The 16,679-nt window shown below is 39.9% G+C and overlaps 1 protein-coding gene across 1 annotated transcript in view; it reads left to right on the forward strand.

Moving 5' to 3' along the window:
* LOC100115630 (alpha-soluble NSF attachment protein) overlaps positions 1-9,034 on the forward strand; it is an 83,901-nt gene extending 74,867 nt beyond the window's left edge. Inside the window, exons 3-5 of the mRNA XM_031928223.2 lie at positions 7,943-8,208; positions 8,278-8,451; positions 8,531-9,034. Coding sequence (XP_031784083.1) covers positions 7,943-8,208; positions 8,278-8,451; positions 8,531-8,680 — 590 coding nt within the window. The 3' untranslated portion in view covers positions 8,681-9,034. The remainder of the gene's footprint in view (positions 1-7,942; positions 8,209-8,277; positions 8,452-8,530) is intronic.
* The last annotated feature ends 7,645 nt before the right edge of the window (positions 9,035-16,679 follow it).

Here is a 16,679-nt window from a genome sequence, read left to right on the forward strand (position 1 = left end):
TACATTTCATGTCTATCGATACCAACAAGGTTACGCAGCTACCTAGCTTTAAGTACAAGTAGAAAAGAAGTACACAACAAGTAGTTTACCACTAACGTAGCTGGGCTTGGCTCGTAGCAACATATCATGATATAATTTTAGTTTAAAAGTGATGAAAATGAATATTCAACTTGTCGCGGCCGATTCATTCGAATCTCGCGCCGCTAGTCTATCAGCTTTTTCCCGTTGTCTCGCAGTTTCACGGGGGGTCTCGCGCTGACCACCGCAGTCAGACCGCGTGAAGCCCCCTACTTATCGTCTACGATCGGGAACAAAATCCCTTTGCTGCCGGCTCGCGCCCTCTTTTTCCGCTTAACTTGAAGGCCAGGAAGAAGCATGACTACCGATACCAACATGTGCTTGTCAACCGCTACAGCGACCGCACGACCAGGATCTAATGAAACAATACCGGGTCGACTTGTTCCCGGGAAGTGTATTAGGAAGTCCCTGGCAAAGCCCGGCCTTGCCTTTGGGCTACGACGCTAGTTCTTTCCTGCCAAATTGAGAGAAACGAACCCATGGTACGTGGACGATCCGCAGAACAACTGCGTAAGCGCAATAATCGGCGACGCAATAAGAAACCCGCAGTCGCGACGCCGGACGAATCAGTGGACCAATCTGCTCTCGTGACCATCGTAGATCGAATCAAGGAAGTCATTCACGTCCTCCACTGGTCATTCGCCAGGGAATAGCCATAGCCGAACCAACAGAGCCCGCATCATCTCCGGAACATCTATTGGAGCTCCATCCGTCGGAGGACGATAAACAACGCCTTTAAGCGGCGCACTATGGGTCAAATGGCATTTTCGTTAAAGGAAATCTAATATCTCAAGAACAAAAAGAGATAGCGACCCAAACATTTTTTTAGTTGAAGTTCAAGTAATGTGGATTAAGGGAAAATTATCGAGATTGACATCATCCCTTATTTTGGAGGTGAGAAACATGGTAAAAGTATACACTTTTCAAAAATTGTTTTTTTTTCTCTACTTTATGGTGTATCTCAAAGAAAAATAGAGATATCGATACCATTTTTTTAAACATTGACAAAAACAATATAGATTCAGAAAATATTTATTAGAATGCCATATCCCCCCCGTAGGGAGGGAATAGGGAAAGAGGGCGAAAAATCGACGAAAAATATGGTACAGGGTTTTCGTGGGCACTAAAAACAAATGTGTGTAGCTTAATTATGATGATAAAAGATAGTTATATACCAACTCTGAGCTATTTCCATCGATATTTATTAATACTACTTTATACAAATCAATTATCATCATTAAAAATCAAGGTTACTGAAAATGTTGCGTGGACCTCGGGCTTTGACTAAATTAATCTGAGCCATTTGGACATGCATTGTGATCCATACTGAACTAAAGTTTATATATTTTATATTAAGTACTCTCACAACTCATCTGAAATAAATCAAGAACATCACACAACAATAGAAACATTTTAAAAACGTTATAATTTAATAATATTTTAGTCAACCAAATTTTCCCGAAAATACATACTTCAAGAAGAAAAATTAACTTTTTTTTCAAAATGTTCCATAAAATACATATAAAATTTATATAATATAATAAGATATATTAGTACTTAAAATACTTACTTTAATTACAGTCTGAAAATGTGTATACTTAAACAATTTTAATATTTCGAATTTCGAACTTCTAAATATTTATACTCATAACATCTATTGCCACACACACACACACACACACACACACACACTTATATACACATATTCGTCTATAATGATTTGTATTATATATAATATTAAACAAATGGCAATATACTAAATATTAAAAGAACAAATTAAAAAAAATTTGTCGTTAAATTAATGTTTTTATTGTTATTTCTGGCGAGAAAAATCATGTGATTTATCACACGATTAATCACGTGATAGATAACTTGAATTCTCGCGTTATTTATCACGTGATAAATCACGTTAAAAATCACGTCAGAAATCACTCATAAAATTGAAGTATTTGTTTTAATTAAAATAAATTATTTTGTCTTTACTAAACAATTATGAAAAATATATATTTGTTGATGCTAATCCAAACAAATTGACCGCAAAATAGTGAACAAAAATTTTGCCCTAATTGAGACTTGAACCCTGGTTCTCAATTTCATAATCATCATAATAAAAAAAAATTAATTCATCAAGTAAGCATACGTTTTTTTGTGTTTTAATCCTTATAAATTGTAGTGATTAATAAAAAATATAAATAATATATATAATTTATTAATAATATATATGACTAAATAATATATATGATTTATTAATAATATATATGACTAAAATAATAACTTAACTTAAATAAACTTAACTAAATAATAACTTACTTAACCTCAAAAATATTTTAGATCTTTTCAATTTTGATCTTAAAGTATACGTATGAACTGTACAAAGTTAGAAATCTAACATATTTTTAGGTAAAGGTAGCATAGAATTTCAAGGCTTACAACCGCACAAATAGCTCAGGCAGTAAGATAAAGGATTTTGAAGTTGTGAACCTGGGTGCAATCCTCAGTTAGGACAAAGTTTTTTTTGTGGTCAATTTATTTGAATTAGCAACAAATGTATTTTTATAATTGTTTGGTAAAAATAAAATAATTCAATTTATTTTAATTAAAACATACTTTAATTTGATGAGAAATCACGCCAAATAATCACGTGATAGATCCTGTGATTTTTCTCGCCAGAGATAATACAACATTATAGCAAGGTAAATAATTTTTGACGATTATCTTTATAATCTTTAATATTACCTGTTTTTGATAAAACATACATACAATCAGACCCATATTTTCAAGAGTGAGCGCTAATTGAAAAAATCGTTCTCAAGTTTTTGCTTCGAAGAAAACTTTATTTTTTATGTATTGAAAAAAAAAAATGGCAGTCGAAAAGGCAGAACTCAATTTTTTTCGGCCTACCCTTTTATGGGTATAAGTGGTACATGATGTATGTTTACTTACTTTTCTTGTACGAATAAATTACCAGACTCATAATTACATAACTAATCAATTCTAATATCATAAAAATAGAAAAAATTTGTGTTATATTTTTTCTTTACACTGAAAAATAATACCATTGCTTGATAAAACAACTATTGATAATTGTAGTATTTAGACCAGCACGTCATAAAATTTAAATAAAGTTCATTTTTTAGCAGTGAATATTTTTTATATTGAACCTTTTTTATAAAGACTTACTTTTTTAATAAAATTTTCAATTCCTCAACTTAAATTTTTTATGAATGCACCTCAGGTATAAAAGGAAGAAAAAGGAATTCTAGAATCTTAAATAAGCTTTATAAAATGAAAATGGGCAAAGCAAAAATATCGATAATCAGGATGAATGCTGCTAAAAAACCATCACTGATAAGTAAAGCATCTGCTATTACTCTAAAGATTCGTGCAGTAAAATTATCAAATATTAAACTAGACCATCAAATAAAAGTAATAGAAAAAGCAATTAAAATCCTTAAGAGGTTAGGAAATTATAAAAATAATAACAAATCGATGGATGTTTAGGTTTTTATCAATTACGTTGTGTATTTTTATTTACAAAAACCCAGTACAATATTTTTCAGCGATTTTAAGTCGATTTTTCAAGTTTTGGCCCTCTAAATCCTGATATTAAGTCCTAGAGTAGGCGATAATAATAAAAAATCATACCTTAGGTTGCGAATGATGTTCAAATGCTTATTGGAATCGTTTTTAGCGCGTACGAAAACTATGCAATACTTTTCGGCGAATTTTCGTCGATTTTTCGCCCTCTTACCCCCTATTCCCCCCGTAAGGGGGTTAATGGCATTCTAATAAATATTTTCTTAATCTATATTGTTTTGGTCAAAGATAAAAAAAATGGTATCGATATCTCTATTTTTTTGAGATACACTATAAAGAAGAGAAAAAAATCGATTTTTGAAAGGTGTATACTTTAACTATGTTTCTCACCCCCAAATAGGGGATGATGTTAATCTCATTAATTTTCCCTTAATCCACATTACTTGAACTTCAAACAAAAAAATTTTTGGGTCGCTATGTCTTTTTGTTCTTGAGATATTAGATTTCCATTAACGAAAATGCCATTTGACCCATAGTGTGGCGGCTCGGGAAGTGACGTCAAGAAAACCCACACGGCCACGACCAATCCACGCACCGCCCGAAAGAGACACTCTCCATGAGTCGACGAGCTTTCGCTGCCCCGGGCTTTGAGACCTACGTCGGCTCGCTGCCGCCAAGAGACGTACGCACCAAATCCCAGGAACATTAAAACCCAACACGGTAAAGCCGCAGAAAGTCACGGAGGTTCATCGTAGCCGATCCCGGAGCCGGCTCCTATCAATTTGGAAGCTCCAGAAGCGGCCACGCTACCGCTTACTTTAACAAGTTCTCCTGCCCAGACCTCTTTAAATAGTTACACATCATTCGATCCTTTTCAGGGCCGCCAATCAGTATAACGTTGGGAGATGGTATTTTGTGTCTTTCTCTGTTAATCTCCTTTACGGAGAACCGAAAAAAAAAACAAAATGTATTTTATATTTTAACAACTAAGTGCATTTAAGCACGCTTCACGCGCGCTACATTTTAAGGTTAGAATTTGCAAATTTAGTGTCATTTAAACAACCAATAATGGTATATTTTTAGATACTAGCTACAGCACCGCCATCAACCGATCACATTTCTTGATTCATCAGAATCAACCGATCTATTTTCCAGGATTATATCCTTCAGGACGTTAAGGTTCTAACACCCCGTACAAGCTCCGCAAAAAATTATATATTTTTTTAAAACTAAAATTCGTGGAACAAAATTTTAGATTTTACGCGAGTATCTCGCGCTCCCCCACTCTTTATTTGAACGCTCCAGGCCACAGCTGAGCTCACAACAGCAGCGCCACGAACCAGCGAGCGGCGACAGCAAAAGCAGCGATAGAGCGGGGAGAGCGCGGAACACGCGAGTATATCTATATACAATATGTCGCAGATAAAGCGGACACATTTCATTTTTGGTGATTTAGAAAAAAAAATAGCGTGAGCGAAAATAAAACTGGGGGGATAATTAAAGGTCAAATCATGCTCTACAAAGTTACCGTCGCCTTTTTTCCCTAAGTCGTAACTTTTTTTACGGCCCTAGGTTTAATAAAATAATGCATAAAAAAATGTTAGGTAAGGTGCTATAAGCCCTTCCATTCGATAGGCTGTGGCAAATAATGCTTAAAACCGCGATTATACGATTACCCTTGTGTGTATTCAATTTCAAATCAATTTTGAAAATTGATTTCTGAAGAGGGAACATTTCGCCGGACAACCGAAAATGGCGGCATGCGACGCACTTCCGTACTGTTGTGACTCGAGGTTAGTGCGTCGTCTGCTACGTGCAGGTTATGCGATCTCCTTCGGGAAACCGCGTCGTCGATTGATAAGTATTTACGAGTGTTTCTCGACCATCAAAAATTGCTCGAAGTGATTTTCAATCAAAAAGTATTCGCGATTATTTCTCGGCGATTGAAATATATTCTGAGTGCTTTTCGACGATCGAAAGATGCTCCGAGGGTTTTTCGACCATCGAAAGATGCTCGGAGGGTTTTTCGACCATCAAAAGATACTCAGACGGTTTTTCGACGATCGAAATATGCTCCGAGTGCTTTTCAACAATCGAAAGATGCTCCGCTCCGAGTGCTTTTCGACCATCGAAAGATTTTTGGAGGGTTTTACGACGATTAAAAGTTGCTCCGCGTGCTTTTCGATGACCGAAAGATGCGAGGATTTTTCGACATTTGAAAGATTCTCCGAGGGTCTCGAAGGGCACAACGAGCTTTTGGGTTTACAATTTGCGACTGACCGCGTATGTTCGTCGGGGCCTGCACAGGTACGATTTCCCGAATGAGATTACATAACCTGCACGTAGCAGATGACGCACTAACCTCGAGTCACAACAGTACGGAAGTGCGAAATGTTCCCTCTTCAGAAATCAATTTTCAAAATTGATTTGAAATTGAATAAACACAAGGGTAATCGTATAATCGCGGTTTTAAGCATTATTTGACACGGCCTATCGAATGGAAGGACTTACAGCACCTCACCTAACGTTTTTATATGCATCATTTTATTAAACCTAGGGTCGTAAAAAACCTTACGACTTAGGGGAAAAAGGCTACGGTAACTTTGTAGAGCATGATTTAACCTTTAATTATCCTCCCCAGTTTTATTTGCGCTCACGCTATTTTTTTCTGAATCACCAAAAAAGAAATGTATCCGCTTTATCTGCGACATACTGTATATTTAGCGGCGACAGCAGAAGCAGTGATAGAGCGCGTGTATCTATATATATATATTGAGCGGCGAGCGCAGCGGCGCGAGAGAAGGAGTAGCGACGCAGCGGCGGCGCGGCGCGCACATTAGAATATGCTTGTGTGAATGATTTTTGTATATAGGTGTAAATGTACTTGTACAAGTATGAATGTGATGAGTTTTTTCGGCGGCGCGATACCCGCTCTCTCCGCTGCCTTTATAAGGACTTGTACGGGCTATCTGAGCTCACTAGCCGAAGCCCAACTTAAGCGCCAGTGCAACTAAAGCGTCTGGTCCCTGCTCTTGAGCAACTTACGCCTTGATCAGGTAAAACACTTAGAATATTTTCAAATATATCTCAAACTTATAAAATTTCTGTACCTCAAAATACTTATAAATTCGTTGAGTCAAAACTGATAACGCAACTAACACGTATCAGTCGAGAATAATTTAAAATATCTACTATACTTATGCAATCGTGATCTAGAGTCAATAACGCAAAAGTTAAGCTTATTGTCTTACAAATATACTGTAAAATCAAAGCGAAAACATAAAATTCTCTGTTACAAAGAATATCTGCAATTCACGCAATATTCTATCTAAAAACAATATTTATAGAATGTCTTTATTTAGGTTATTGAAACGTAATAACAAAACTTTTATTATTGTAATATCCTTCCATTACCTGGTATCCCAGACCTCTCTTATTATAACAATCCTACTCTAAAAAAGAGAGGAATCATCATTCTATTCGTTCTCTGATTGGCCAATAAGATTACAAGATAAAGCTATGCTCGTATTGCTAGTATATTATAACATAGAATTAAATTTCTATTTATGATCTGTCGTCATAATTACGACGCAGATCAGTAAATGATTACTGGTCTTCTCTAAGAACTAAAATCATAGCAGCATAACCAGCATCAATACGCACACAAGGCCGAGAAGAGTTATGACCGTTTCAAGGTTATTACTTTGCTTAACTGGTTTGGAGGTCCCTGATAACGACGGTTTTGCCTCTATAATCTAACCTCCTTTTGCTATACTTTTATTTTCCCTTCTTCGATAAAATTGTGAGTTTGCCCCCCCCCCCCCCACACACACACATCCATCAGGCCATTGCCGGCCACCTTCTTATTTGCGTCTTCTTCTCTTTCTTTGTTCTATTTTTTTATCCATTTTTTCTTTTCTTCTAGCCTCTTATGGCTGCTTCTTGCTGTGCCGAGGGCACGATTTGCTGCTAGCCGTCCTCTTTTGTGCAATCCTCTTTGTACAAGAAGAACTAAGTTCTGTCTGGCACTGTGCCAGCTTCTCCGCACTTAAAGCAAAGGTTTCAAGCAGAAGAACCTTCCTGTGGCCAAAGCCGAAATATTTCTGACCACGCCCTACTTTTATTCTCCTCCTGATCCTGCAGCTTACAAGTAATACACGAACATGACCTATTCTAATAAGTTCATCGCCCAACCCTTTATTTAGTATGTCCCTTTATAATGTACCCTTTATTTTTATGAGTGTGTGTGTTCGCGCGCACGCCTGCATGGTTACCTTTTTATTGTAATACTTTTTTACAGTACTAAATTTCATTTATCTTTTCTTAGAGGCCGTAAACTGTTTATTAAAGGCTATAGAAATATACACGGATATGGGCCGTTTTACTATGGCAGCTAAACATCATCAAAGTATTGCAGAAATATATGAAAATGATGAATTAGATTTAGAAAGAGCAGTACAACACTATGAGCAAGCTGCTGATTACTTTCGTGGCGAAGAAAGTAATTCTTCTGCAAATAAATGTTTATTGAAAGTAGCACAATATGCTGCTTTGTTAGAAAAATATGAAAAAGCCATACAGATTTACGAACAGGTAATGATACTTATGCCGTTAATTTTAAATAATATATTAGTTATTTACTTAAGAAATGGTATGTTATAGGTTGCAGCATCATCTTTAGAAAGTTCTTTATTAAAATATAGCGCTAAAGAATATTTTTTGCGTGCTGCACTTTGTCATTTGTGTGTTGATGTTTTAAATGCTCAACACGCTATTGAGCGGTATCAAGAACAATGTCCGGCATTTCAAGATGCTCGGGAATATAAATTAATTAAGGTAAAAAGAGTACCAGTGTTTCTATATTGTGACAATTTGTTGTTATGTATAAAAACGTAAATTATTTTTTCTATTTTAGACGCTAATTGAACATTTAGAAGAGCAAAACATGGAAGGTTTCACTGAAGCAGTGAAAGATTATGATTCTATTTCACGATTAGATCAATGGTACACTACAATGTTATTACGCATAAAGAAGCAAATTAATGACAATCCTGATTTACGTTGATTTGCATTTTCTGCTGTAATCTTGGATTCTAGTAAACTCCAGACAAATATCTTTATATATATATATATATATATATATATATATATATATATATATATATATATATATATATACACGTACACACATATATATTTATCCATGTATTCAATGTGAAATATTATACAGGTGTTGATAATATTGATTATAGTAAATTACCTTGATTCCAAATATTAAAACACATTAATTTGTCAGATTACATACATACAATAATACACACAAATAAATAAATTCGTGTATTTCAAGTTGATTATGTAGACAGAGAATGTGCTCTCTAATCTAACAGAAAAGATTAAATAATTATTGCGTATAAATTTTTATGCTTTTATTATTTTTACATATATTATTATAGTCAATTTGAGATAATATTCTACTTTTTATACGTAGTCATGTGGCTTAAAAGTTGTATTCTGTAGAGAAAATACCTGTTTATCATATATATAAGAGGCCAACAAATCTTAAGATTTTGATTTTATATATTACCTTCGGTTCCGCTTGCTTATTTACGATAAGTCGACGTATTTTTTTAATAAACATTATCTTTATGGCGCGTTTGTAAGTATACTTATTACCTAATCTAAAATGACATTTTATTTATAAAGTATAAATAACTCAATATATTGTTTCAACATGTTAATACAAATTATTATCCAGAATTTCAGTCCTCTAGGTATGATAGTTTTCAAATGAGAGCAAAATCAAATTTTTATTGGTTTCGATTACTTGTTTCACAATTTTATTTTCACTCTCAATTCTGCATCATAATTTGTATTAACACGTTGAAACAATATATTGAGTTGAATGCATTATAGCTGATATGAATTCGACTTTCATGTATAGAGCTACCTGCATTTTTTGACGCCGAAGCCATAGGGATCAAGGTGAAAAGCCGAACCAAGACTGTTAAGTAAAAACTGTTATGGCAGTAAGTTTCTAAATATTTGAACAAGTCTTAACGCAAAAGAAGAGAAATCCACTTTAATATCATGGATTTAGCATGATTATGAGAGATTTGGTGGTTGACAGTGACTGCGCTCGCATACTGATGAGATTGAAATACCTGTGCAAACCTTATCATTGGTAACTTTGAGCACATCGATGACACTTTCTACGTAGTAATTGCACTTGAACATTACAAAGTCAGCCAGTACAGCATGCTTGTACATACTGACATGTATGAGAGTATGCATGTGTAGGGTTAGGTTTTCACTCTTAATGCGCACTTTGAAAATCATATTCTCCCTTCATAAAACATTCTAGATGAATTTATAGGGTATATCTGTTCATCAATTTATGGATATTTTCAAACAATGTCAATGCAGAGCAGGATTATTGGTACGAAAAGTAAGGTTATATAAACAAATCATAATGAAGAAAAAATTCTACCGAGATTTCTTCCAGAAATCATGTCTGATTTATCGGGGTTATCATCTAGATTCTACTCTGGAAACCCGCTAGATTTGAAAAATCTCAGTAGCTTTCAGGTACTTTCTCGGCCACGCTGCTACCAGAGGTGTGGATGGATGTGTGTGTGTATGTACGTATACCTTTATGATTCTTGATCCACGCTACCGATCGTAATAAAATTTGACATGCATGTAACGGTTTAATTTTCCCCAAGAGACTGGATAGTCAATCGGTTCCAGGATCTGGATAGGGGAAAGGAGCAAAAAAGAGCCTGTTATTATATTCTTAACAATAACAAAATATATTTCTTAGTTTAATAATAGCATTTGGAATCAGTTGTTAAATCCCGGCTGAAACAGAAATCAATTATGCGTCTCGTTAAAAATACTTCGCCTTTACAAGTAGAATTGTTTAAACTAACGCGGTTAAGAATTTACAAGAATATATACGCGATTTCGTTACAAGAATGAATCAATATACGCGACTGCGGTGTATCGGTTCGGTGGCGGTATGAAGGGTCGGTGGCGGATTTTGAGGTTAGGAATTCATTCGTTACGGTGTAGTCGTGTGCGAACGGCTACGCCGATCCGAATATGTCGTGTAACAACGATTCCGACCGCTCTGTGTGCGCACCGTAATGGCCGGAAGTGTCACGGTGTTTTGAGGTTATCCCTCGGATTTGTGGAGTTGTGAGCGCACGGCTTCACAAATCTTCGTCGCTCGTCTCGTTCTTCTCTTTATCCTGTGTGCATACAGAGATAAAGCGAATCGTGAGATGTCGGCGTAAGGCTGGCTTTGGAGGTTAGGGATTAACCTTTGTTTTACAAGGACGTGAGCGCACGACCGGGCGAATCGCCGGCGGAACTATTGTTACTACCTCAACCCTGTGGGCTCACAGTGGCAGAGGGAGTCAGCAATATGTCGGAATATAGGTTAGGATTTTACGGCGATACAGGGTATCGCCCACGTGTGCTCACGTAGACGAGGCTCGGTGTCGTTCGGATGTTCCGGGTTGCCTCGTGTGCTTACGATAGCAATTCGGGTTTCGGTCGTCTACCAAATCGTCACGTGATCTCACGACACGATTTCGTCGGCGTAGGTCTATCTCTCGCTTTTCCTTGTAGTAACGTGTGTGCACGATACTACCCGGAGTGGAGTTCGAGTAGATATGCCCGTTGCGCCGCGCGATCCGCTTTATAAAGGCGCGCGGCGCGGATGTGTATAGGTGCGTCGTCGCTGAGTCGCTCGCCGGCTGCCGCGCTCCGCGCTCGTGCAGATTAGTCCTGCGGATGTTGCGCGCGCGCGCTCAATCCGCGTCGTGCGGATTCGCCTTTTGTTCGTTGCGAGCGCGCGCTCGCTGCGCATGCCGCGTCTATTGCGGCCGCCGTCACACGTATTTACATGTGCAAGACTCGTGTCTCCCCCTCCCTTCGGAGCGTAAAATTACGCGAAGCGAAATTTCGCGCTTAGAAATAACAAACAACTATGCGCGACGAGAAAAGAAAAATAAATCTAAAAAAAATAAAACTCACTTCCGTGCTTATGGTCTCGCCCATATGTCTGACCTCGCCCGTCGTCGGTACCAGGCGTAGTAGCCGCTTAACGCCATTGTACCGCATGACGTACTTTTTACGCCGACTGGCACGATGACGGTATGCCAATGCCGGCTGTGGATGCGGTGCGATTGATGATGAAGTATAGTCCGGTGTCAATAAAGGCTCGCCCGGACTATACTCCAGTGCGTCCGCCGGGAGGTCGGCCTCCAACAGCGCAAGAATTTCATCCAGCGTTTCGATATCGAAGTTTTCCATTTTACTGCCGGCGCGCCCTTTATCGTCTCAATTTATATGCTAGCGACGTGTAAATCTGTGAATTTATGAGACAATCTCGTTTCGGATGTTTACATTTTTTTTTGTGGGCGAAAATTCATTCGCGTCGCTGTGCGTTTAACTCGATATAAAAGAAATTTCCCGCTTCGACGGTTTGTTTTGATCGTTCCCGGCGCAGTGCTTTCGGTTTTTCTATAGCGGTTGTGTCCACATACTTAAGGTCCGTGTGCGAAATTTCTACCTTCTTCGTCTTCTTCGGAGCTAGTCCCGATTCCTTCGTCGGTAGTGCGCCATCGTAGTCTTTGTGCCTGGTGCCTGTTGAGCCTTCGCCTCTGGATCCTTTTCTCCCAATTGACTGGGCTCATAAAAATGCGAGCATGAACGTACCCTAGGACATTCATGCCGATGATCCAGTGTGGTTGTTGCTCTGCCACTTCTGCCTAAGGGCTCGTCACTACGAAGCCCTTTATTCTCGTTTGGACTAGTATAGTCTTTTGGATGGTGCTGCTGTTATGGCTGGCAAAACGAAGCTCGATTGCTGACTCTGCTGTCATTGCCTTAGCCCCATGTTTTAGACAATATTCCGCGGCCTCTAGGCTCAGGGTGGAGATTCGGACTCCAGTGTCGATGATGGCGAGAAACTCTTGTCCGTATACCGATATCTCTACCGACATCGGTGTGGCTCTCACGAGGGCGCCTCTGACTAGCCAGTTGTCCGTCCTTCTTGGCGTTGGTTCGACGACTGACTGTAGTTTTTCGTCGTTGGCGCATTTATAGCTCCTATTCTGCGTGGGTGAAGGGCTTGAGGTCTTTCACGTGTATATGTTTCACGTAGCGCCCTCTGTCGTCCTGCAGATCAAATATAACCGGCGATACCTGTCTCTTGACCGTAAGCGATTTTGAGTATTTTCGAGCTAGCTTGGCATTTCGTGCGTCGGCCTTACTCGACGAAGTTACCAATTTCCTGACTACTTTGTCGCCGAAATTCGGTTTCCATTCCCGTGGCCGGAGGTTATGATGCTTCTGTTGTTTTTTGAATTGACGAGCTATTTGCGCCTTCGCTAATTCAATGGCATCCTTTATGTGCTGAATTCTACTGGACAGTGGTGTAGTATGCTGCGATCCCACTTTCTGGTGAAGGCTACCTGGCGTTCTAAACTCTCTTCCTGTGTTTAAATATGCCGGAGTGTAGACGGTGGCCGTGATGCTAGCGGTATTGTAGGCAAATTCTAGCTCGCGCAAATTTTCATCCCATTTTTTCTGATGTTTGCTTACATATTGGGCGATCATTGTTTTTACCACCCTGTTGGTCCGTTCTACCAAGTTGCATTGCGGACTATACGGTGGAGTTTTTCGGTGATTTACCCCGTTTTCTTTCAGGAATTCTTCAAATTCTCTGCTGACAAATTGTCGACCATTGTCACCGACTAGCGTGTTGGGACAAACATGGCGGAGGAAAACTTTTTCCTTTACGTGACGGATTATAGCCCTGCTGTCGGCTTTTTTAAGTGCTGCTAGCTTCACCCACTTGGTGAACCTGTCCTGCATTACCAGTAGCCATATGTTTCCTTTGTTGGACCGTGGTTGAGGTCCGACAAGATCAATCGAGAGCATCGCCCAAGGCTGTTCGACGTTGGTCGCATGCATGGTACCCGCTTTTGTCTGTTGTTGGGCTTTGTAAATTTGGCAATTTATGCAGTTACGCACGTACCTGGCTCCATCCTGTAACATACCTGGCCAGTAGTATCTCCGGGCCAGTCGTTGTAGTGTTTTGGCCACTCCCAAATTCCCTGCGGTCAGATCGTCATGGCATTCTCTTAAAACTTCGGTTCGTTTTTCGGTGGGTATGCAAATTCTCCAGTCTTCGGTCCCGTCTGTGTCGTTAAAATCCAACGTCTGTAGAATATGGCGGTGTAATGCTCCATTCTTGATGCAGTACTCTGGATAGGTCTTTGGATCCTGCCGGACAGCAGTAAATTTTTTGTGTACCATGTGCAGTTCGTTTTGATATCGATGTTGCATACAGCTACTGGTTGTCTGGATAGAGCATCTGCTACGGTGTTATCCTTACCTCATCGGTATTTGACCTCGTAATCCCACTGTGCTAATTTCATCTCTCATCGTGCTAATCTACCGGACGGATTGTCAATCTTCTCGAGCCATTTAAGAGACTGGTGGTCTGTCAGGACGGCAAAATGATAGCCCTCAAGATATTCTAGGAACTTCCGAATTCCTCATTTTATGGCGAGACATTTTTTTTCTGTTGCTAAGTATTTCCGTACGACCTGGTTTAATGGTCGGCTGGCATAGGCGATCATCCGTTCTTTTCCCTCCTCTTCTTGAGTTAGGACTGCCCCTAATCCTTCGTTGCTGGCATCGGTTTGTAACACAAATGTCTTGGCGAAATCTGGGCACGCTAGGACTGGGGCTTGCACTAGGTCTTCTTTGAGCCTTTCGAATGCTTCTTGTTGGTCATGACCCCACTCCCATTTCACTTTCTTCTTTAATAGCCTGTTAAGGGGGCCGTTTTCTTTGCCACTTGCGGAATAAACCTCCTGTACCAGGATATAATGAAAATCGGCGTAACTCCTTGAGGTTCGTTGGCGATTGCAGATCGGTCGATTGCCGAGGGTCGTCTCCTTACCTTCCACATAGTCTGTCAGCTCGGTGGTTGAGCCGTCTGCCAGTGTAGCGATCGTCTCTTGCTTCTCATGCCGCCAATCGTTGTTTTGTCCGATCATGGCGGTTTCTGGTGTTATGAACGAACTCACGGCCCCTGGGCCAACCAATGCCAGCACCGTATCTTGGTTTATTTGTACGTTTACGAGGTATCGGCCGTCTTGGGACGGTCTGCCGCTACTGTAGAACCGTCCCTTGGCGCGTTTACTGAACGATCCGGGAATCCGTGGCAGTCTCTTGTGAGAACGCCGTCCTTTCCGCATACGGAACAGAACTTCCGTGCTACATTTTTGCAGTCGGCGCGGGAATGGCCACGTTGTTTATAACAGCATTCGGCTCTATTATAATAGTCGGTGGTGTTTTTACTCGTGGAGGCGCTATTGATGGCGCTTTTTCTTGTTCGCGCAGTTTGGCAGCAATATCTTCGTATTCTTCGATGCGCTGTATGGGCTGAGGTACGTCTGGTATCTCTACCCTGCGCACCCGCAATGGTAACTCGGGTTTCATATTGTAATATATATTGTCGAGTTGCTCTATCAACGTATATCCTCCACTTCTTCTCATCAGGGTCGTCAATGCATTGCAGTAAGACCTTATGTTCTCGTTGGGTTTCTGAATCCTTTCGGCGACTAGTCTTGTTAGGTTCCGTCGTTCTCCGCTCATTAAATAAAAATTTCTTAACCTGATTTCGAGCTCCTCCCAGGTTTGACAGTCGCTGGCGTAATTTCGTCGCCATTGCAGGGCTAAGAAAGAGTAAACGTCTCTTCCCTAAAAGTGACAGTTCCATTTGCGTATCTGGTCGAGAACATTGTTTTCTCCTGGTTGTATTTTCGGTGGATCTCTGGTCGGGGTGGATGAGCGTCCGGCGTTGCGGGTCTCTTCAAGCGTTCGTTGAATTAATTCGTAGCGTTCGAGTTCTAGGTCTTGTTTGAAATCGGCTTCTTCATCATATCCAGTTGGATCTTCTGCTTTCCCGACGAAATCCTGTGGATTATTTCTGGCATATCGAACTAGTCATTGGCGAACCTCTACTACGGTACCCTCGCATTTGAAGTTTTTCCCCCATAGTTCGGACATAAGCTGCTCCTTGTTGAGGCGATAAATGCAACTAACCCTCATCGTTAAAAAATCCACAGTTTTAGTTCGAGACAATGTTCTGTGTACAATTTATCGTAAAAAAATTTTTAGGCGAAATATTCTTAATCAGGTCCCTGTCCGAGCGCCATGTAACGGTTTAACTTTACCCAAGAGATTGGATAGTCAGTCGGTTCCAGGATCTGGATAGGGGAAAGGATCAAAAAGAGTCTGTTTATATATTCTTAACAATAACAAAATATATTTCTTAGTTAAACAATAGCATTTGGAATCAGTTGTTAAATCCCGGCTGAAACAGAAATCAATTATGCGTCTCGTTAAAAATACTTCGCCTTTACAAGTAGAATTGTTTAAACTAACGCGGTTCACAAGTTACAAGAATATATACGCGATTTCGTTACAAGAATGATTCGGTGTACGTGGCTGCGGTGTATAGGTTCGGTGGCGGATTTTGAGTTTAGGAATGCATTCGGTACGGTGTAGTCGTGTGCGCACGGCTACGCCGATCCGAATGTGTCGTGTAACAACGATTCCGACCGCTCTGTGTGCGCACAGTAATGGCCGGGATAGTGTCGAGGTGTTTTGAGGTTATCCCTCGGATTTGTGGAGTTGTGAGCGCACGGCTTCACAAATCTTCGTCGCTCGTCTCGTTCTTCTCTTTATCCTGTGTGCATACAGAGATAAAGCGAGTCGTGAGATGTCGGCGTAAGGCTGGCTTTAGAGGTTAGGGATTAACCTTTGTTTTACAAGGACGTGAGCGCACGACCGGGCGAATCGCCGGCGGAACTATTGTTACTACCTCAACCCTGTGGGCTCACAGTGGCAGAGGGAGTCAGCAATATGTCGGAATATAGGTTAGAATTTTACGGCGATACAGGGTATCGCCCACGTGTGCTCACGTAGACGAGGCTCGGTGTCGTTCGGATGTTTCGGATTGCCTCGTGTGCTCACGA

The sequence above is a fragment of the Nasonia vitripennis genome (genome assembly GCF_009193385.2).
Source record: "Nasonia vitripennis strain AsymCx chromosome 4 unlocalized genomic scaffold, Nvit_psr_1.1 chr4_random0005, whole genome shotgun sequence".
Taxonomy (NCBI): domain Eukaryota; kingdom Metazoa; phylum Arthropoda; class Insecta; order Hymenoptera; family Pteromalidae; genus Nasonia; species Nasonia vitripennis.